At 40.7% G+C, this 23,799-nt stretch overlaps 1 protein-coding gene across 3 annotated transcripts; it reads left to right on the forward strand.

Annotated features, from left to right (window-relative positions):
• Positions 1 to 5,801: 5,801 nt before the first annotated feature.
• On the forward strand, positions 5,802 to 20,505 carry LOC104687477 (dipeptidase 2-like). Of its 3 annotated transcripts, XM_010396604.4 has the most exons (12): positions 5,802 to 8,043; positions 9,827 to 9,933; positions 11,252 to 11,535; positions 12,338 to 12,464; positions 12,941 to 13,070; positions 13,390 to 13,531; positions 14,396 to 14,465; positions 14,969 to 15,145; positions 15,653 to 15,740; positions 16,328 to 16,403; positions 18,024 to 18,159; positions 19,450 to 20,505. In XM_010396604.4, exons 3-12 carry the CDS (start codon positions 11,402 to 11,404, stop codon positions 19,633 to 19,635), a joined length of 1,266 nt encoding a protein of 421 aa, XP_010394906.1. In that variant the 5' UTR covers positions 5,802 to 8,043; positions 9,827 to 9,933; positions 11,252 to 11,401; the 3' UTR covers positions 19,636 to 20,505. The 3 variants fall into 3 exon arrangements, with proteins under 3 accessions (XP_010394906.1, XP_010394907.1, XP_039414445.1); XM_010396605.4 differs by lacking the exon at positions 9,827 to 9,933; XM_039558511.1 differs by lacking the exons at positions 5,802 to 8,043; positions 9,827 to 9,933 and having other exon boundaries at positions 11,445 to 12,464; positions 12,967 to 13,070.
• Positions 20,506 to 23,799: the final 3,294 nt, after the last annotated feature.

Genomic DNA, 23,799 nt, shown 5'->3' on the forward strand with positions numbered 1-23,799 from the left:
TTGAACTTACATGTCTCACTCTGGCCATTAAGTCCTCACACAACTTTTTTGTGTTCTCCTTACTGGACATTACTGTACTTACTGGACATTACAACCTTACTGTAGCTAGTTACAAATACCCTACAAATGGCTTTTGCCTTACCGAGAATTTGTAGTAAAAATAGAACAACTTCATTTAAACAGCCAAAAGCATTGTATCCACACTGTTAGCAAACTTTCTTCTGCAGTTTAATTTTTAAAAAGGCAGGTACAATTGTTTAACAAAGTTTGTTATTCACTTATAACCAAAAAACTGAGTAAAAAAATCATGATTTTGGTTCTGACAGAAATGATGTTGGAATAAAGCTACAGAAAGAAAAGACTGTTTGGCATACAGTGTTGGCAAATACTGGGACAGGAATATGTCAAAACCATAATAAACCTCAAAATAGGATGCTTGTTGACACTTAGTTAGTATTCTTTAGAGAATAAGGAACGTGTTCTGGCTTGTGTCAACAGATTCAAGACAATGTATCTCTTCCTGTGTGTCCCTGTGGTTTTGCGCACAGCTCTTCTGTGAAGTGAGAGGAGATAAGTGATGTGAGTGATCTCTCACTGTTTGGCCTTAACACGGAAGAACAAGATGTCTTTATCTGGGTCCTAGTGTGATATATTTGTAAATATATATGAGCCTCCATACAAAGGACAATCAGATCCCAGTGCAGAGTCTGAGACATGCTTGTGTTGTGAAAGCCAGAAGCACAATGTCTCCCTGGAGAGGTGCTGCTCCCCTGTTCAATACCAGAGCTGGTGTTTACATAAAGGAAGGTAAGAAGATACTACAAGTTCAGTGGAGTGTGTGAGTTTGGTCCCCTCTGATTTGAAAACCAGATCATTCTATGACAACATGAGAACATTTAGTTAGCTTCTCATGGTGATAACTTAATTTAAGTTCACAAATCTATTTTTCCTCTGTGTGTATCAACTTGAGTTTATCAAACTGTTTGGGTAAGTTCACTCATCCCCTCATCTTTTATGTGTAACAAGATGTGCTGTCAACTGGCCAGCTCTGGAGCATAACAAAATTCTGCAACAGTTCTGGGAAAGTCCTGGTGTCTTGCTGTGCAAATAACCCTTTTACTCAGTCACTCCAGACTGTATCACAAAATGCTGCTTGTTACAAAAGGAGAGATGAAAGTGTACATGCTGCACTTTAATACCATCTTAGCAAAAAAGTGTCCACAGTGATTTGCTCTCCTTGCTGCAAGGGTACTCTCTTTCCAATAGAACCACAGCAAATTTCTATCTACTGCCTCATTGAAATTACTGCCAAATTCCTCAATTCAAGAAACCTTTTCTTAAGAAACATAACATGTTTTGTAAAGTACCCAGAAATAATGTATTCTAGGTTGATAAATTTTCTGGTCTAACAAAAACATCCCAAGACAAAAGTACTTGGAAGATTTTTAGTACTTACGGAAAAAAAAAATTTAAAAAATAATATATATATATATTTGGGATATCTTATTTGCACACAGCTCTGGATGTTTAAGAGCACCTGATTGTGCTTCATGTCAGATTCTGAGGCAGCTAACTGAAAATAATTACAGCAAATTCTAGATTTTTCTGAAAGCCTCTGACAGACTTAATGAGCAACTTTACTTAGTTTCCAGTTTGTTCAGTGTGGTCTGGATAAGAGACACAACCAGTCAGTTTATTTCCATGCTGCATTTGGGTTCATAATGCTTCTGAGGTAGGAAAATAAACACCACCTGTATGCGGGCCCAGTACAGCTGTTTGCAGATACACAGCAAAGAGAAGTCATTGCTTAAGCCTTTCAGAATTGCTAATGAAGAGACTGGCACACAACTGATTATTTGGAAAACTGGTACAAGAACCTACACTCTTCCAATATCCTAGCATGTGCTGACAAGCTTGCAGTTAAAGGTGGTTGGGAGCTTCTACTCATAAGCAAAAGAATGAGTAAGAAATCAGGCCTTGCTCAAGGATTACCTGGATAATCCATCTGCAGATCAGGCAATGATGACAATTTTTAGGCATCTCCCCAAACTCAAAGCAAAGTCTTTGAACACAAAGAAAACAATTAGACGCATTATTAGGTGGCAAAAATGAATCCATGTAGACTTGCTCTACATTTGATTTTCTTATTGATACCAAAATTATTGGCTCTTCTCAGAAACCTGTGCTAAACAGGAAACATGGCACTCAGTGGAGCTTGCTGCCCTGCAGGGCTGTGGGTGCTCAATGCCACAAGGGCAGCAGCTACATTAAATATGAATATGAATGGCTTTGCTCTTCCTGAAAAATTTGAATAGGAAGTGGCAGAAATAGAGCTTTGAGAATTCTGCCTTTTTTAAAGAGGAAAGTCTTTTTTTTTTCTTTTTCCTTTTCTTTTTGTGTTTCTGGAAGTCTTTTTGGATAAAATTCTCAAACTGAGTAGGCAACAACTTCTATTGTCCTCGAGGTTTTTGTGACCTCTTCAATTGCCTTTCAAAAAGATTTTTCTTTTAATTTCCTTGGGTGCGGGAACAACCTCCAAACAAAAAAGCCCACCCATCTGAAACAAGCTAGTTTGCATCCTGGTTCTCAGAAGTGGTCTCTAGTCCTGTCAGTTAGCAATCTGTCATCAGATCACAGACTACATATTATTTTAATGAGGAACTTTCACCTTGCTTGAATCAAAAGAGTTAAACTGGATACCTGATACCTTTGTAGAACAAATGTATAGCCAAACAAACAGGCCTTGCTCGGTTTGTTTCACTATTTGGGCCTTATCAATTGCAAATATTAATACTATTTTCAAATAAACATAATTTAAGTTACTAGATAAGCTTATTGCAGCTATTTTTTTTCTGCTGCTGCTTTATCCATCTTTGTTTCCAAGAAAGTACAGAAATTAATTCTGTGAGAGTATTGAGACAGGAGAATCCACAGCAACTTTGGTATTTTTGTAAAATCCTGTTGACAAGAGACCTTGATGGGTGAGTTGGGGTTTTAGGAGCTCTCCTGGTTTTTTTTTCTGTTAAAGGAATTTTCCCCACATGTGTTGCTAGGGGGACAAATGGCTGGGTACTTAAGAAAAAACCAAGAGGTGGCTACGGGGTGGGGTGCATCTGGCTACTCTTTTGTTTCACCTGGGTGTGTGGGCAGTTCGGTCTCTGGCATTTGGACAGAGAGGGAGGCTGTTTCTTCGGCTGCTTTTCCTTCTGCCGGAGAAGCCCTGGGATCCCGAAGCCGCCTTCCCTGCCCCGCTGGGAGCTGGGCCATGGCCGCCCTGCCCCGCCGTTGCTTCGAGCCTTCGCTGCGCTGCAGCCATGCTCGTCCTGCCTGCCCAGACCTCCGGGGGGTTCCCCATTTGGATACACCTCGTCTGCCACCCGGGATTTGTGCTCGTCCCTGCTGTTCCAGCCTGCTGTTCCCGAGGGTCCGGCCGGACACCAGGATTGGCTGCCCAGGGGTTTGTGAAGCCTTTGTTCCATCCCTTCCCGGGATCCCAGGGCACCGGTGCCGCGTGCTCCCCGAGCTCGCTCCGGAGCGCCCCCTGCAGCCGCGGGAGAACCATCGCACCTGCCCTGCTCACCGGGAGCCGCCAGCGCCCCTGCCGGCTGCGAGCGGAACTGCACCCGAGGGGAAAGGGCCTGCGGCTGAGAGAGGCTGGGACTGGGTTTGTGATTGTTTGCTGTTACTGCCATGGTTATTGCTGCTTGTTTGACTGGTTATACACATATAGATATATAATAGTAAAGAACTGTTATTCTTATTTCCCACGTCTTTGCCTAAGGGCCCCTTGATTTCGGAATTATAATAACTCGGTGGGAAGGGGGGTCACATCTGCCATTCCAAGGGAGGCTCCTGCCTTCCTTAGCAGACACCTGTCTTTCAAACCAAGACAGGGTGTCAGAATAGTATTAATTTGTGCTCATCTTGAAAGGTATCTGCGTTATTATGCACTATTTTCTTTCAGCTACAGGGAACGTTCAGCTCTAGCTTCCTTCTTAGGAGCTTTGGTGGTATCTTGATGTGCTTCAGGAAATCTTTTCTCTGTGAAGAGAAAAACTTATCTTGGTACTTCCTGTTTCTTTCGTGTTTGGTAACTGGTGACAGTTGATGATGTTCTGTATGTTCACATCCTGAGAGTGTATGGCATTCTCTGAACTAACTTCAGGGTGCCGGTCAAATTAGTTGTGAAACTGGGGCAGCCTCAGGCACCCACAGAGCAGAGCAACATGGGAAAAAGTTTTTTACTGACTTGGTTTTTAACCTCTTTCTTTGATCTCCCAAGATTAATATTTCTCATAAGGTCTCATCTGAGAAATATGTTGCAACCATGCTGATTTAAACAGATTAAAATTACCAAAGAACCTCCCATCACCACCCCCTCCAAGTGTGAACTCACTTCCTTTTAGGACCTGAAACTAATGCTGAGATGAGTAGAAGAAACAGATGGAACTCAATTTGCAATAGTTAAGTCTGCCTGTATTGCTATTTTTATGCAAACAGAAGTCCTGGTACACAGGATTTCCTCTTCCTAACATGTTGTAACACTTTCTAATTAAAACACTGATATCTGCACTCAAGAAATGCCAAACTGACTGCCCTGGAGATTGCAATATTCAGACAGAAGTACAACAGCAAGTTTGAATACTGGATAAGCAGGACTTACAATACTATGTTAATGTGGCCTGTTCCTAAGCAATTGCAATGTGGTTTTAAAGCTGATTCACGCACAAAACTATATCCATCTGTTGGGGTTTTTAGGAGTTCTCCTGTTTTCTTTTTCTCTTAAAGAATTTTTCCCATTGATGTTGCCGGGGCAACAAATTACTGTGTGCTTAAGAAAAACAAAAGGCGTGGCCACAGAGGGAGGGGTCAAACTGGCTACTCTCTTTCACCTGGGGGTTGGGTACACCCCGGGTGGGCTGGTGCTCTCGGAGTTGGGACGGAGAGAGGCTGCCATTGTTCTGGAGGGATTTCGTCAGTGCTGCGGGCTTCTGCTTTCAGCTGCCTTCCTTCTACTGTGAGTGGAGCCTGCTCACTGGAGCGGCTGTTGCACTGGGACCCTAACACCCCACCTCACTAAAAGAGGCACCTGTTCACCATCTGCTCGGGTGCCTCAGTGAGAAACCCCGGGATTCCCAAGCCCGCCTTTCCCTGCCCTGCTGGGAGCCGGGCTGCAGCCACCCTGCCCCCGCCGTTGCTTTGAGCCTTCGCTACATCATAGCCCTGCACGTCCTGCCTGCCCAGACCTCCGGGGGTTCCCGCTGCAGCTCCGAAGTTTGAACCATTTCGTCTGCCACCCGGGATTTGTGCTCGTCCCTGCTGTTCCAGCCTGCTGTTCCCGAGGGTCCGGCCGGACACCAGGATTGGCTGCCCAGGGGTTTGTGAAGCCTTTGTTCCATCCCTTCCCGGGATCCCAGGCCACCAGCGCCGCGTGCTCCCCGAGCTCGCTCCGGAGCGCCCCCTGCAGCCGCGGGGGAACCATCGCACCTGCCCTGCTCACCGGGAGCCGCCAGCGCCCCTGCCGGCTGCGAGCGGAACTGCACCCGAGGGGAAAGGGCCCGACAGCCGAGAAGGCTGGGACTGGGTTTGTGATTGTTTGCTGCTACTGCCATGGTTATTGTTTGTTTGACTGGTTATACACACATATAGATATATAATAGTAAAGAACTGTTATTCCTATTTCCCACATCTTTGCCTGAAAGCCCCTTAATTTCAAAATTATAATAATTTGGAGGGAAGGGAGTTGCATTTTTCATTCCAAGGGAGGCTCCTGCCTTCCTTGGCAGACGCCTGTCTTTTCAAACCAAGACACCATCCCAAATGCTGAAGTGCTGTTATGTAGTGTAGTTGATACCAGGAGCTGGTAGAATAGAAGACCTTTAGAGAAAACCAAATTGCAGTTAAAAATGACTGCTGCAATAGGTACCTGCACGTAGAAAGTCCTACTTTCCCAGCTGTAGTCATCTACAGTTTAATCTGTGCTGGTAGCGAGAACACAAGTGGTTGGGATGTGTAAGTACTGAAATTAATGAAGTTGCTCTGGGATGGAACAAGCCTTCCTAGTGTGAAAAGTAGTTCCAATACGTAATATCTCTCTGCCTCCTGACAGCAACTGATTTGAGTGTGAGTGCTGCAGTTATTTTATAGCTTCTCAGCTTGCTCCAAAATATGTGTGAGGTGAATATAATATGATATAAACATAGGGATAGCTATTATCAGAGAGACACAGCTGTGTAACAACATTCTGGACAATAAAGATAGCTCTTGGGATATTTATTAGGAGACCAGTCCTGCCAGATGAACTCTGCAGGAAGGATGTACATCACAAATGCCACATTTGTAAGAATTACTATACACAGACAGCTGCTAACGCTAATCCAGGGCTATTGGAATAAAATTACAGAAGAAACCTCACTGTGAGCCAAAGGAAGCATTTGGCCTTTAGCAGCTTTAAAAATCAGTTGTTTTCTGAATCTGCAAGGAGGTGAGTTGTTAAAAGCTCAAGAAGGTGCTTAGTGGCTCAGCAAAAACGGTGGTTGAATAAGGAGTCAGTGAGCTTAGTTTTTCTGGAGGCTTGTGGAAACAGAGTTTTAGGTAGAAATCAGATCAGAGATTTAACTTGACTCTCCAAAGAGAGAAAATTTAGAAAACGGGGGAAAAAATTGCAAGCAATGACGGTTATGTGATATTTTCTTACTCTGGAAGATAGAGATGAGAATCTGACAAGTTTAAAATTAACAGTGAAACATGGGCTAGAACTAGACCACAAATGGAAAAGGAATCTGAGCCTGTTATTTGCTGCTTTAATTTAAATATGAAAGATAGTTTCCTGTCATAGGCATAATAATGGCTCTGGCCTGGATCAAACTTCAGATTAGGAAGGGAAAATATTTGTCTTTTCTCTTGTTACCTCATTTGTATTGTTTAGGGTTCTCTGCTTCACAGAAGTGGATGGCAAGTGTTTATAAGTGAAATTCACCAAATTAGCAATGTGCAGCAGAATTCTCAGGAATGTGGGGGGTTCTGTTTAAGTTTTCCAGTTGGTGGGAACTAGAGGATTGATGATGAATGTGTGTTCCACTTAAGACATAACTTGCACAACAGGTCTGTGGGAGATTTTATCATGAGACTTGATCATTTCTCTGCAATGGAATCATAAACAAAAGCATGATGCCCTTTTGGTTTCCAGTGCAAAATACAAAGTGAAATAGAAATGATGATAAGCATACCTTACTTCTTGTAAAACTCTAGCATCATGGTTTTGCATATATTTCTTTGTTTCCAAACTTTCATGTTTGAAAGGGAGTGAAAAGCCACAGCACGTTCAGAGACATAATTATTTTTGGAAAGGCCACCTGTACCTTGTGACAATTTTGACCTTTACGGATATAATACAGTGGCACAGTAAATCCTGAATAAAACACAGCAGATATAGTAGAAGAGGTAGATATTTATTGGGTTAAGTGTAGTCAGTGTGAATAAGCAAGCACTGGAACAGAGGCCTGGAAAGGTTCTATAATCTTTTTCCTTGAAGATATCAAAACTTCTACTGAGTGAGGATCTGAGCAACCTGATCGAACTTTGGAGTTACCTTACCTGGGACCAGGTGGCTGCACTAGATGACATCCCACCGGAAACTCCTTCCAACCTAAATTATTCTGTGGTGAGAGACACCTATTTCTGAGCAATACAAACAGAGTGATTTTAACACGTCATCTGCTAGTGAACAGAGGCATCGTGGACTGCACAGCCAGGCTGCCACAAGAGGGAGGAAATGCTGGGTTTTCAACAAGGCACGGCAAATGACTTGTGGGGCTCCCACGTGGGCGTAGCTGAGCTGAAAGCTCGTTCACAGACCTTGCAGCTCGCAAAGTGGCAATTTCCAAATGCCTGTTGTGTGTGCAGCCTGTGACATGAGTTAAACAAATAGCAGAGGTTTCTTGGCTGCTGCTGTGATGCCAAGCAGATCTGGTGCCAAGCTTCAGCTGTTGTATCCAACACAGTGGAATGTGGATTTCGACTCAGCTGCATTATCTGAAGAAGGTAACTGCTCCGAGGAGCCTTTAGATAAACAAAAGAAAAGCTAAAAATCTCATTTCAGCTTCCACTTCTCAACTCTGCTTAGTCAGCATGGGAAAAAGCTGTGTGGGTTCTGTATTTTGAATGTTGTTTAGACAGGGATGCTAATATGCCATGTTCTTAATTTTGTGTAGCGCTTGCAATACTCCTTCAATTTTCAAGAACTGATCTATGAATGATGATATAATTATGTGTCTTTTTTTTACCTAAACAGTTTCAAAGGCAAATGAATCTCACTGTCAAAGTATAAAGAATATTTTGCATGAAACCGAGAAGATACTTTGATAGAGCAAATCTATAAAAAATCCTTGTAGCTGCAAAGAATTGCATTTTTGCACAAACACACAGAATGGAGATTTGGTAATGAATAGATAAAAATAATTTATCTTAGCAGACAAACCACTTGAAGAACACATATTTCCTGCTGAAAAATCTTCCTGAAAATTGCTGTTGACTTCACGAAAAAATAGTAAATATTTGGACTGAAATCTACAGTGCGTATCAGTTTTTATAGCATCAGAACTGTTTCATTGTGTGAACAAGGTTTGCTACTTTCTCATTAAGCATTTTGAACTGACAAATTATATGGACTTCTATATGTGTATGAGGTCAGAGCAGATAATATACTATAAAATCTTAGTTTTTCCTTTCGAGTCCTTTTGTCAGGATCTGGCAGAGTTCTAGAGATTCAGGCTCCAGATCTGTCTTGTATTTTGGTTTGAGGAATTTGCAACCAAAATGTGACTACAGAAACTAATTTGCCTTTGTGGTACTAACTTTTCAGAATTCTTCTGTTTGGGCAGTGTTTTGACCTTTTCTTTTTAAAGTTTCACATGCTGAGCTGCCACAAACAAATTTAACATTTTCTAGATTTCTAGATTAGAGACACAAGGATTTTTTTCTCTGTGGTAACAAAGTCTGCATTTGTGGTAAAAGGGTAAGGCTGTATTTGTGCTTTGACATTTGAGGGAAATCTCTATGGTTGCCACAGAGCAGAAAAGAAACTACTTCTGATTGCTGTCTAATCTTTATGATTTTGTAGAAGTGTTATTCCACTAAAGTTTTTGGGTCTCACAATGCAGGTATATTTCTGATGCATATTTATGGCAGAAGAACTTCTAGTCTAAGACTGTACTGTTATCTGAAGGAGGATTTTGAGGATGGTTGTGTTTCTAGCAATCACTGTTCCTCAAAATCTTTCATTGGCATGCCATGACCAGAATAACACAAAGTGCTCTCTTTAGACCGGAAAAATGTGGGCAGCACCCTTTCCCTGTGTATGAAGTACTGGAATTGCCTCTAGTGGGTTCCTTTGTCCCAGGAGGTTTGGGACAAGCTATCCTGAAATGCCTCCCAAATATTACTGTGTTTATTCCCTTTCATCCCTGTTTTAAGCAATAAACACCATGTTTTCTCATTGCTTGGTGGAACTTCATTACATTACTCCACAGGCAGTGAAGGAATGGCAGGTTGGAAATCAGGAATTGTAACACAGCACTAAGTGGGCTTCCAAACAGAAGAAGAAATAAACCTGACATGTCAGGAATCATGATTTAGAGCTGGTGATGGCAGAAAGAATTTCAAGAAAATCTGAGAAAGATTAGAAGGACTATCCTGATGAAAAGATGAATTTCAGAGAGACCAGTAGCTTTTCTTTAAAACATACTTAGTATGATGCATGTGTTCTGCTCCTACAAGTATGTCTAATATTTATGTTTTACTAATTACATTTAATTATTATTTAAAGAATAGGGTGAATCCAAGCTTTTAGCAGTGGTCATCAAGGAAGTTTCTATCTAAGGTTCTGGTCACCTTGTGTTGTCTGTTGCAACCAAGATGCTGCCATGATCTGAGGTAGGTAATTCAGAGCTATGCTAGGATTATCTACATGAGGTCTCAGCATAACTGGACTGTGGAGGGGATGAACCTTCTTTGTTTTTCAGGATATGTTACTATTTTGAGCAGTGGGATCTATTTTAATGCACTTTGCATATTTGATTTGGCACAATAATTCAACAAATTTGAGGATTAATGTAATGGCTGTTAAGAGTCTCAATAAAAAATAAAATGGAAAATAAGGACTCTAGATGGGATGAAAGGAATGCCATTCCTAACTGAGATTTGCTCCACTTAAATAGCAGCTGTTTACTGAACCTTCTGCACTGGGGCCTGGCCTGCCTGCTGGAAAGGAGAGGAGGGGCCAGGCAGCTTGCCCCTGTTTCCAAAGATGGTAAATGACAGAAGCATACAGAAAACCACCCTTTTTTAACTGTGAAATTTCCTTTAAAATCTATCTGTTTTAAAAGAGCAAAGCCCCCTTGTTGCATCCTTACATGGCAGCTATGGCCCTCCTGCTTCTTTATGGCTCTGTCCCCCCTGAGGGCATGTGCCTCAATCAGGATATCACTCCCAGGAATGAAGGCAACGAGTGTTCCTCAGCTTTATAGGTAATGCTGCCAATAACTCTGAGTGGGGTATAGGTGAAGCCAATCTTTTATCTGTAAAGGTATTTGCCCCTCCTGGTAGATCTTACATTTACTTTACATAGAGCAGGAACTATTTCTCATTTGTTTGTAAAAATGCTTCTTGAAAGACTGTTGTCCAAATATTTGAGTACTATTTTTAAAAAAGTACAGGAGGTACTCTGATGACTCTTGTTGTCACACCCGTTTCCTCATGAAGTGACCCTTTCAAGTTTGGCAGATATTGCACTTGCTAAGGTTTGGAGAACTGTCAGATTTCAATAGCTTTTCTCTGAAAATACTTGGATGTTCTGTGTGTGTTAACAAGACAATTTACTCAGAAGCAGTTAATTTCTCAACTTTCTCAGAAAACAGTTTCAGTGCTCATTTCAGTGTGAGGTTTTCCATATAAAGAGAACAAGCCTAGTTAACATGATGAAAAAACGATCTTCTTCAGCTGTTTTGGAAGCTGTTTTGGGAGGAGTGAGTCCAGGGTTAGGCAGGTTCAGCCTGCCATCTCTGACTGAGCAGTTGGTTCCTTCAGCACTGAGCTGGTGGCAGCAGCAGTGTTTAAGGAGCGGTCATATGTGCAAGAGCACAATAGCCAGAGACCTTAAAATCCTTAGGAGAATGTAGCAGTTTCAGAGTTTCCAATACTACCTTCCCTTCTGTTTACTATGATTTCTTTGTTTTTTTCTTTCCTCCTGTAGAATTCACACAAGCCTTATCAGAAGGAGAGGCATTCAACTCTGCCTGTACTGTTAAGCCTACAGCCTCTGCAGACTGGAAATTTTGCTGTTTCATTGTTGTCAGTGAACAATTGTGGTATTCCTGTGCTTTAGCACTTTTTCCACTGGAAAATGGAAGTGAAGAGAAATACAGCAGAGTTGTTGTGGCTGTTGATGTTCTTTTCTGATATTGTGCCATTCAGCTGTGAGAAATCAATGAGAGAAAGAGCTATGGAGCTGATGCAAGATGCACGTTTAATCGATGGGTATATAAAATATGTTCAACTAAACCCTCTTTGTGAGTCCTGACAAGTGAGGGGGAAATGCTGAAGTGTGTTTAGATTAGCAGAGACACAGGCTGTTTATGAGCACATAGCACCGAGCTACTGTTGCAGTGATGTATCAGGAAGGAATTTTGGTTCAGAGGGTGCTTAATGTAGGACTGCGTTATTCTAAACACCACTGGGATCTGGCCAGGAGTCATGGTTTAACCCCAGCTGGTAACTGAGCCCCACGCAGCCCTTGCTCACTTGTCCCTCTGGTGGGATGAGGGAGAGAATCAGAAAAGTGAGAAAACTCGTGGGTTGAGATAAAGACAGCTTCATAAGGAAAGCAAAAGCCATGCACAAACAAAGCAAAACAAGGAATTAATTCACTGCTTCCCATGACTAAGGTATTCAGTCATCCCCAGGAAAGAGGGCTCCATCACACATAACATTTTCTTGGAAAGATAAACATCCTGATTCTGAATATCCCCTGCCTTCCTTTGTCTCCTCAACTTTATATGCTGAGCATGACCCATATGGTCTGGAACAACCCTTTGGCCAGCTGGGGTCTGCTGTCTCCACTGTGTCCATTCCCAACTTACTGTACACCCCCAACCTGCTTGCTGGCGGGATGAGGTGAGAAGCAGAAAAGGCAGAAAAGAAGGGAGACTTTAAGGCATCTATTGCTGCAAGGATTATTGGCAGCTAACAGTCTAAGGGACTATGAACAGTGGAAGAAATTACATTTGGGTTAGAAAGGGAACAACTTATTTCTATCCCAAGCCCTATTTTTCCATTCTAGCCACAATGACTTTGTACTGCAGCTGAGAATACTTTACCAAAATAGACTCAGTAGAGTCAACTTAAGAGAACTCAACACGACGCACACAAACCTTGTGAAACTTCAGGCTGGTTATGTGGGAGCTCAGGTATGTACTGCCGTGGTGGTGAGTCTGAGACCATATTTTTACATTTGCTTCTTCCCCAAACACAAAAGTACTTCTAGCCCTGATTTTGGCTCTTTATATTGAAAAAGAAAAAAATAATAAAACTGAAAAGCCACAGACACTCTTTCATGACAGTTGTGTTTCAAAAGTTTGGGTTTTATAATTCAGGTACCCTTAGTCAAAACAGCAGCATATGTTTTGTGATACATAAATTAAAGGAAGCTTATATCTTATGCATGTGCTGTGGAGTAGCTGAGTGTATCAGAAGGCCTTAATCATGTCTGGAGTGGGTGCTCTTGCCTTGCATCCTAACTCTTTCTTTGGGGGAAAAGCTAGAGTGGCAACGCCCTTATAAACTGCAGGAAGTTACTTTGGTCTGGGCTCCTGAACTATGAGCAAACAGAAGTTTCCAAGTCAAAACACAAGTTATCTGCTTTACTTGTCAATATCTCTTTCAGTTTTGGTCAGTGTATGTTCTTTGCAGCGCTCAGAACAAGGATGCTGTGCGCCTGACCTTAGAGCAAATCGATGTTGTCAAGAGGATGTGTAACAGCTATGAAGAGCTGGAACTTGTGATGACTTCCCAAGGTGAGGCTCCTTCTTGTAAAAGAATTTTTAAAATGTGATTGTGGGAGGTATGTACAGAGAGATGCAAGCAGACAAGTTATCCTGCTTTAAAGAGCAACTTTAACTTCAACACTTCCTCTGAACCACAGCCACTGACTCTGTGTACAGTCCTGGTCCACTGCAGTCATGAGAGAATTTGCCATAAAAACATGTACTCTGTAAGCTCCCATTCTATGAAAATGTCTGTATTGCAATTTACACAAACAATTGCTGCTCAGTAGTGCTGGCTTCTTATCTGTCATGGAATTACTTTGGAATTATCTTCCTTTGTGTTTTCCAGGTATCTCTGACAGTAGAAAGATTGCATGTTTGATTGGAATAGAAGGTGGCCACTCCATTGACAGCAGTTTGGCGACACTGAGGATGTACTATGACTTGGGTGTTCGTTACATGACTTTAACACATTCCTGCAACACTCCTTGGTAACTAATGCACATATTTTGTGTGACTATCTAATGCAAAAGAGTGGCAGCTGCATGATGGGAGAAATATGGATTCAGGCACAAACTTACTGTGTGAAAGACCTTGAACCAAGTCCAGGTGATAGGGTTTGGGGGTAAATAATTTGCCATGTGTATAGTGGGAGACTACATCCGTTATGTAGTGCTTGTTATGCTCATGATTTGGACACTTTAAACCTCTTTAACAACACAAAGATGGTCAAATTGATATCTCCTTTGCTATATTGGGAAAGTTACATACAGCAAAACAGACAAAAAAAAAAAAGTACTGAAAATGCATATGATGTAGATAAAAGAGGGTAAATGATATGCAAGAACTCAGCATTCAGCAGCCTTCAACACTGTCCTCTCTGGCCAGCTCATAAGTGCAGGTCCCATATGGAGCTACAGAGATGGGTATTTAGATCCTGTATCAGAATCTTTGCAACTTCTCTTTGCTGGACTGGCAAAATACCTTCTTGCACTGACTGAGGGGAAGGGGAATTCTGTACAGGCGGCTGAAAAGCAGGTTTTCTGTCTGGCAGGTAACTGCCATTACAGTGCCTCTTTGTTCTCTCATGGAAGTTTGTTTAATTAGAAAAATGCTGACAATCACCTCTCTGCTTGTCTTAAATTCCTTTACAAACATCAACATCAGTGAACCTGAAAACAGTTATGAACATAAAAAGCACTGCCTGAGCAAGATACCTATTATGTAGCCCATTATCCCCACATTTGGCTATGTGACATGGTAATATTTCCTGTGTGTAGTGTAAGAGGTTTTAGCTGTTGATACTGTATTCTCCAGAATAATGATGTTTCTCCTCCCTCACTCCCCTTTTTAAGGTCTGAATCATCATCTAAAGGAATACACAACTTTTATCCTAGTGTTATTGGTCTGACCGCATTTGGCCAAGTAAGGATCTCTTTCAAATGCTAATCCGGGCAATGTGTTATGCAACTAACGACTTCTGGCCTTATCTTCTCAAGAGCAAATTGTCATTAAAAATTTATTACTAGAAGTTCTTGATAGTTAGGAGGTGATCAGGATGTAGTCCAAATCAAATTCCCTGTGATGTTTGTTAGGGTAAAAGAAGTGTTAGATTTAATTACAACGGTTTTAATACCGATTAAATGTATGAATTCATATGTGCAAGCAGTGAGATGTGAATAACACTTTGAATGACTTATTTTAGATTGACTAAGTTTTCTAAGTTTTGAGCATGTAGTGGTGTGCTGGCTAATTTTGAGTGAATAAATTACTATTGAATTAATAGGTACGTAGAAACCAACACAGGCACAGCATGTTTATGACTAGCTGACAGCTGCAAAATTAATCTATCTGTTTACATATGTCAGCTAAACGGTTTCCCTTCAGGAAACGTAATACTGACACTGTTGTCTGTACATCTGTTTTAGGAAGTGGTAAAGGAGATGAATCGCCTGGGTATGCTGATAGATTTATCTCATACCTCATATTCCACAGCAAAAGCTGCACTCAATATCTCAAAAGCACCAGTAATTTTCAGCCACTCCTCAGCATTTTCTGTTTGTAATCACTCAAGAAATGTTCCTGATGATATTCTCCAGCAACTGGTGAGTCATATGGTTTTTGGGTTTGGTTTGTTTTTTGGAGGAAGGAATTTGTTGGTTTTGCTTCTTGGGGGTTTTGCTTTTTGTTTTAATGGCAGTGTTTGCCTGGGCTGCAGCAAACGTGCATTCAAATCATGATGTTTACTTTCCACCTCCTCATCCCTGAATTTGATTTAGAAGCATATCCCTGAGGAGCAGCTTACATTTGCTTCTGAGACATTTTCTTTGGGTTGTATTTAGTCTATGACTACAAAAATGAAGTGCTTGAAAATACTTTGAAATTCTGGTTGAGTTTTTTTGATGTAGTCACTGCACTTCTGCTGATTCAGTCCACATGAAAGTAAAATGAACCCGGAGATAGGACAGGGAAGAAAAGCCTTGTGTTGCCACCTCAGCTTTGACTTAGTGTTGCAGTTCTCACTGATTGATGGGTGTAGAAGGTTCTGTATAAGATGCCCACGAAGCTTGCAGGACATAAGTGATCATCACCTGTCTATTCATATCTTTCAGAAAAAGAACAAGGGAATTGTCATGGTGACTTTCAATGCAGATGTACTGGCCTGTGGAAGAAAAGTTGTTAATATTTCTACCCTTGCAGGTTTGATGTTCATACACTGTAGTTTTTGTGGGTTCTATGAATTCATATAAATTCTATGAATTTCCTGTTGCCTGAATAATTTTCAAGGTCATGTAAATTATACTGCTTGTTTATTCCATCCACACCTTAGCCCAGCTCTAGGTACTTTTTGAGCTAATACTCATTAAACAATAACAAGAGTTCAAGGGGTGTGTGTAGCTGGAGGATATGATGCTCACAAATTGAGCCAACAACCATTAATCCCAAAGTAGTTATTACTTTCGGGAAAACACCTTAAGCCTATGTAATTAAGAGTGGGAAACCTAGGTATGCAATGGATAATGAAAATTCTATTGGTGTAGTTGGGCTACTTGTTAGGAATGAATGTGCTGTGATGATCATGTCTCTTTCCTCATTTGCATTTCATCAGTGTTGTTTTTATTTTGAAGATTGCTGCCTGATGGGGTGGGTCTTTTGACATTTTAAAAAGGATTTGATCAAGAATCCATGATTAAGGAGAGCTGTCACCTAGTGCCAATATGTGTGAACTGTAATACTTCTTTTTTGCTGGATGCTTAGGTGTTGTTTTCTTTGGTATTTATTTTCAGATCATTTTGACCATATAAAGAAAATTGCAGGCTCAGAATCGATAGGAATTGGCGGTGACTATGATGGAGTGGAACGGTTAGTAAAGTTGTACATACATTGACACCTGCTCCTTAAATTATGCAGGTTTTGATTCATTTAAGGGAAAAAAGAAGGCAGACAAAAAAACTGGTATCAGATTGTCTTGTGATGAGCACTAAACCAAGTTTTATGAAAGAGAGGCACAATGATTCCTTTTTAGAACTGCATGAAGTAGTGCTACAAATGTAGAAATGGATCCTCATGGCCTGTGAACTCTGCAGCCATGTGTTCTACATGGTGGTTTGTGCATACAAAACCACTGATAGAGGTTGTTTTTTTCCAAAAGCCAAAGATGAATGACAGAAAAGCTGCCTCAACCTTTACATGGTAAATGGTTCAGCCTAAAGAGATGCTGCAAAACTCTTTCTTCCACTATCCTTGGGGAAAGCCCAAAGTGTTTGGGTGCTGTGAAACCACTCCTGCTTTTGGGGCTTGGGAAGTGTTCGAGGCAAGCAGAGCCTGGTGAACAGCCTACCACAAAACCTCTCCTCACTCTTGGGCTAGTGCAGTTACAGCTGAGGAAATAAAAGCAGATTGGGTGGCATTTGCTGCTGTAACCCTAAACTTTTTTTTTCTTCTTATCTTTCTGTTGAATCATCATCTCCTTTCTCTTTTTTCTTTTTCTCCTGGAGTCAGGCCTCCTTGGGAATGAGAGTCAGAGTCAGGCTGCCATCTGTATAGTACAAACACTACCCATTGTGTCAGCTCCATGATATCATAGCTCTGAAACTATAATGTTCAAAAGAAAAACACAGTTTGCAACAAAAGGACACGTTTTATCACATGCATTTTCAGAAAGTGCATCAGTTAAATTGGTGGTGGACTTGTTAAAGCCCTAATTCCTGGTAGTAACGCTACAGATTGCTTGAGATGTGATTATCACCACACCTCCACAGAACAGAAAAATACCAAAAACATTAGTTATCTCAACACATTGTCAAAGTCTTGTGGAAATACAATTTAAAAGAGCTGTTTAATGCAGGTTTTGCAGCTTCTTATTTCTAAATTCTTTTTATTCTGACAAGAAGTAGCACAAGACATAGATCAGTTTTGCTTTTTCTAATTTCTTCAGTAGAGGGCTCTGAATAGTTTTCTTTCCATTGCCTAAACAATTGGCTTAATTCAAACCAATATTATTATTCTAATTGTATTTTTTTCAAATACTTTGTAAACAACAGAGTTCACTAAATTGCCTGCAACTCCAGAGCTCATCATGTGTTTGCAGGTTTCCTTTTGTTCTCAGTTACGAGTGGATTGCACCAACTTAATCTGTGATGCAGCTGTTTCCTTTTACTCTAAAGGCCAGATGGAAACTGTGGATTAACGTATACATGAATTTCCCTTTTGTTCTAATATCCTCCCATGCTGTTGTTTTGCCTCTATAGAAGTGCATCTTCATTCCAGTTGTATTCTGTCTATTGGGTCTTTTTGAAAAAAGGAAAAGCCTTTTGTTGTGTCCCAAACCTGTTTCTGCTTGTCAGTTGAATTCTCAGAGGAAGAATTGGGTCCCAAGTGATCTCATTCCAAAAGTCAGTATGTGCAAAAGACTAATTCAAAACCTTTTTCTCCAATTTGTCATTGATGTGTGTTGAATATTCTCGTGTGACTTACCAACAGCTTCCCTGAGGGATTGGAAGATGTCTCTAAATACCCTTCTTTGATAGAGGAACTTCTTAGAAGAGGATGGAATGAAACTGAACTGAAAGGAGTCTTAAGGGAGAACTTTCTCCGTGTCTTCAGGGAAGTGGAAAATGTAAGATTAAAATCCAAACTGAATCTTGATTCTTACTAGGAGGGAAGGAATTGTTGGTGTTTTATGGTTTTTTTCATTTTTTTCTTTTTTTTTTTTTTTTGTTTTTGTTTTATGTGTTTTGCCTTTGAGTGTTTGGTTTGTTTTTGGTTTTTTTTTTTTTTGTTAAGTGAGAGAGATATGAGGGAATGTAAGCACCTAATTCAGTAATTCCAAACGCTGGGAAAGAAACCAAGATGGCAAGAGAGTGTTAGCAGAATAAAGGAAAATGAGAGAGAGCAGACAAAGCTCTTTGGAACTTTTTCTCTCTGCAGTAATCTGATAAACACACATCAGTGACTTCTAAATGGAATCACTTCATGGTTTGGAGAAACTGCGGATGTACCAGCACCACAGTCTGGCTGTGTTCGCTGGGGCAGTAAGGAATGTTGACTCCTGCAAATCAATTTAATTCTTGTCATGGGATTGGGCTGCTATTCAAAAGGCTTCTGCCATGACCAGATCACTAACAAGCCATAAACATAACTAGATCACAGCAAGCTTTAAGTGTAAATGGTAGAAGTTAGTCCAGAAGCATGAGGGAGGAGAGGAGGGAAGGAGACGGTGTAAGAGTAGGGCCCCCTGAAGTGTAACTTTTACAAATGCCTCTGCTGAAACTTCCAGACTGCTTGCCTCCTACTGCTTTTATTTACAGGGCTAAGTAAGTAGATAATACTCACAAAGCCTTATAGACAACATATATTTCACTGTCTTCTAGTGAGAAGTTTCCACTCACTTTCCTTCCACTTGTCCTTTTCGGGCATGTTGGATGAACAGAAATCCGGGAAATTTGCACTATTCCAGTTAATCTGCCAAAATATCTACATAATGCTGACTTAATCGAGTGGCAGACTGACTTTATGAAGAGGCTCAAATTCATCACACCTAACCAATCTGTGGGATTTAGTAACATTTTTTCCATTCTAAATTAGAGATGTTGAAGCTCTGTCTTCAGAGTGCGAGTTCACCTCAGGGAAGAAAGCTCTTAAGTTTGTTTGCTACACGTGTGGAGAGAGCCAAGACAAAGAACAGCCAGAACTGTGACTCTTGCCTGTAATATATGCTGAATTCTGGGAAGTGTTTCATAGGAAAGCAAACAGCAGAATAATGATGTTGATTTCCTCACATTCAGATGTGGTTTTGCAATACAGTTGGAGTTGGGTAACTTGAAATAGCATGGGATTTCCTAGCTGCATAAAGCTTTTGCTGTTGTGCCAGTCTGGCTTTCAGGGACAACCTTTTGAATTTTTGTAGGTGCGGAACATGTTTGGAGTAATGGACGCAGGTGAAAGTGAAATTTTGCAAGAAGTACAAAATTCCTGTCGCCTAGACCTACGTAAGCTTCAGCTTCAGCCAGCCAGCTCCTTTGGATTTCCTTCTGTGGCACAACCTTTTAGTCTGACACTTGTATCCTGTTTAATGGTGTATTCTGTATCATAAGATCTATGGAATCTAGAGAGAGATTTATGGAGTACTCTGCAATGCAACTACCTATCTTTCTGTGTTTTGTTAATGGAAAACTATAATAAATTTAAAAAATAATTTCTATAAATTCACCTGCATACTTGAAAATTAATGTAAATTATAAATGATGTAGCAAAAGCATTTGGAATTTGAAGTGATAAATTCTGTGTCATCTTGGCTAGACCAAGACCAACATTGTTAATAGAAAGTATTCACAACTAAAGAATAAATTCTGTAATACTTGATGCATGGTTTTGGTACCCACGTTGTGGCATAAATACTGGAGTCCAGAACCAGCAGTTCCACACAGGAAATAGAGGTTATGATTCAGACAGCTGTGCCAAGAAGTCTTCAAATATTACTTCTTGTTAAATCATGCAACTACCATCAACAGTTGATGGCTTACTCAGAGAAGACCAGCCCCTGCCACATGGGGAAGAGTGCTTTTATGATTTGCTTGGGGTTTTGTTTTGTTTTTTAAGACAACAAGATGGGTGAGAAGCCTATTCCAGTTTGGACTGCATGCCTACCACTAACTTTAGAGACCCGTCCTGCAGTACTAAACTCTTATTTTTGAACCCTGACCAGGACAGTGGACAACTGGGAAGTTACTGAAGGGTGGACGGAGATCTCTTGCATTCGGGTGCAGGCAACGTTGTAGATACTTTTCTATAATTTGGGGACAGCTGTTTGCAACATTTTCATGATGATGGGAGCAAGAACAAGCCAGGACAAAGCAGGAATTCTGACTAGTAAGAGAGTTGTGGAAATATTTTTGTCATTTAAACCATTATCCTTATCAGCATCGTGTTTTATTATTTCATTTTTTATTCTAGCTGGCTAAAATCAGACCATGGCCAATGGATTCATAGACATGAGATTAGACAGAGATCATTTTATATAAATCTGCTGTTTCAGCCTTTGGAATATGTTTCGAAATACAGCAGGTATGTGAGGTTAGAAGCTCCTGTTGCAGAGAAGAGCATATATTGAGATAGGCTGTTCTTGGAAGGCTCAAAACTGACATTTTAGTCAAATATACTGGGATTCATGGTGAAATTATAAGATGGCAGCACTACATCTTTGTCGGGTCAGTTCCCAGTGCTTGCTGGTAAATGCTTTTCTACGATATTTGTTGTTAATTGTGATTTTACAATACCAATATTTATTTACTGATATGACATCCACAGAATTTAACCGTAGTGTAGAATAAAAGCCCTGTAATTGATCTAAGGGAAGCACTTGTAAACACACAAAGTATTTAACAACTAAAAGAGAAGGCTGAGCATGAACAGAATGGAAAAACAGCAAGTTAGTTTTTTTCTAGAGGCATTTGAGACTGTTCCTACCATCCATTTCTGCATTCCATGTACAAGTAGGATTTCTGGAAGGACACTTTTTTTATAGCTTCAAAGTTAAGCCTCATTAATTATTTTGATAAGATCGTGTCCTTGATAAATATATTGTCACTATATTCCTGTATGTTACCAAATTCTTTACAAATCATGTGGAACAATCTAGTTGCACACAAGCCAACTTTTTAAGAATAGTTTCTCAATAAATACTGATCCTGGTAATGCACATAGAAAAGGGAATTACTGACTCAGAAGTCTGGCCTCCCTGATATTGCTTGACTGGCATCAGAACGTATTTTTACTGGTAAAATGATTAATTCAATAGGGCAAATGTTTACTTCCCATCAATATTTCTTCTAATGGGTTCATAAACCATTGGAAAACTGCCATCCATGGTCTCTTTTTTCATAACTAGTATTCTGATAGGTGTTTCATTACATACTTGAAATGTAAGATGCTTCTTTATTCCTTCCAGCTTCCAGTTTTCTTTATACTGTGTTGTCACTGCCTGCTAATTTTTACTTTTTTACCTTCCCATACTACAGCATATAATACTACTACAATATAAAGATATATATTCCTTTCCTTAAAGACACAGAAAATACTTTTATATGTTTCATCTTACCTATTATATTTTGCGCCTATTTGCTGACTGCTTGTGCAATGAGTAATTTGTAACCTTGTGGCAAAACATAGACATGAAATTTCAATAAAATATTGTTTAAAACTTGTAAGGATACTGGTGTAATCTCACAAAACAGTGTAGATATTTAGAGGCCCATGAGGCCCTGAAAGAACCGTGCACCCCTGTGGCAGAAAGAAGGCCAGAGTATCATGAGGTCAATATCAGAGGGAAGGGTTGCCCCTTCAATGGCAGGCAGGAGAAATTCAAGCAGGTTTAATCCTAGAGCATCCTGGACGTAGGCAGGCAGCCTCATCCAAACTCAGATAGTGCTAAACCTGTCCAAGCAAGCCCATGGGAAGGGATCAGTCACTGCAGTGAGTCCATGATGACAGTGTTACCTGCAGCAAACCCCTGGTCAAGCTGTCAAGGCTTGGAGAACAAGACATATGGGCAACCAGATGGGCTGCCTGCACCAGAGTTAGGATAACCTCTGCCTCACAGCACTTCTCACAGGTGTGTCATGATCTAGAAGTCCCTTTTCCATTACCAGTTACAATGTTAATTTAGAATGCTTCAAATAAGCTGCTTGTGTGAAACAAAATCAGAAGGCAAAATCAACAGATGGAATCTTGTGCAGTGGTTATCCATATTATCTAGCTTATTTAATAGATGCAGCTAATTTATTTTTCTTAAATGATCAAAACCACGCAACTTGAAACGTGATAGAAGAAACGTATTAGAAATTAATTTCAAAAGTAAAATCATGTAAGATACAGCTGTGACTGCTCTCAGAAAAACTAGTGATGCTTCACTCTGGTGCTAGTGTCTCCAGCCCTGACAGCAACTTGTAGTATTCACAACACTGCATTTGTAACCACTCAAGCATAAAATGATCACACTCTGTTTTTTGCCTCCCAGTGGGAGGATGATTCATGCTGCAATTGAATGCCTTTGCCCTGCCCCAATTAATAACAGCCATTTGCATTGGTAATTCGAATGCATTCAGCTGACAGATTCTGTTATGGCTGCTGGTATCACTGAAGTACCAGTTACAATTGAGATACAAACTTTGTAATAAGCTTTGTTGGCTGCCAAATGAAAGAATGCAAGTCATGACTTACGTCTTCTAAATAACGAGTTGTGCTAACGTGAATTCTGAAAATATTACTGTTTCTGTAAATCTCAAAATCTATGTACTATGAACTACCTTAGGCCGATTTTCAAAAGACCCAGAGTTGAAGGCATCTTAAACAACCAAAAGCTCATGCTTTTACATGTGTGATATGAACAGCCAAGAACTATAGGGATAAATATTGATGCAGACTATTGATTTGATTATAAAAGGTTGATGCCAGGGCCCTTTCCCCAGTACTCTCCTTTTCCAGACTAATGGACTGTAGCAGACACAGAAATAAATAACTCAGTTCTAAGTTGTCTCATCTGGGGAAGAGATGATGCTAGAAACCAAATCTCCAAAGTCTTCTGCTGGTCTGACACGCACAACAGTTCTGTCACCTAAAATCTGAGTAGTTCAGTTCCTGTATCCAACTTCCACCCAGCAGGTGATTTGTTTGGGCCATGGAAGGACTCTTGCAGGTTTTACATTGAATATAAAACACTCAGCTGTGCTTAACATCTACATTCCTTCTTGCATGTCATTGAGTTGCCCAAGCAACATGCCAGCATATTTCTCTGTTTTAAGGTCAGCAAATATTGTGCATTAAGTCTAACCACCTACATGAATCTAAGTTTATTCACTTGGTTTGATTTTACACCTAAGGTTCAGTGGGCATCTGCACCACAGAATCAACTTTGCAAAGCCAGGTATTGCATCCTCCTCCTGTCCTGGAGTGAGAAGCAGTGCCAGAGCAGTTTGTGACAGGGTCAGCTGGGGCTGCTGCACTGCTCTGTCCCTCGGCTGCATGTTGCCTCCCCTGTCCCTTGAGACAGCACTGGTGTTTGTGTAAGCTGGTTCAGGAAGCTGGTCCTACAGAAGACTGTTTTCCTCCTTCAAGAGATGAGTTTCCTGCTGATCACGTCAGTGATTGCATTAACCATGCTCAGTGTTAGGGGAGGGGAGGAGTGAAAAAGCAGAGTGAGACTGCAGCAACTTGGATTTCTTCCACTTGCTATTGAAAGCAGCAGTTCTGTTTGTTCTTC

This window comes from Corvus cornix, chromosome 11, assembly GCF_000738735.6.
Source record: "Corvus cornix cornix isolate S_Up_H32 chromosome 11, ASM73873v5, whole genome shotgun sequence".
Lineage (NCBI taxonomy): Eukaryota > Metazoa > Chordata > Aves > Passeriformes > Corvidae > Corvus > Corvus cornix.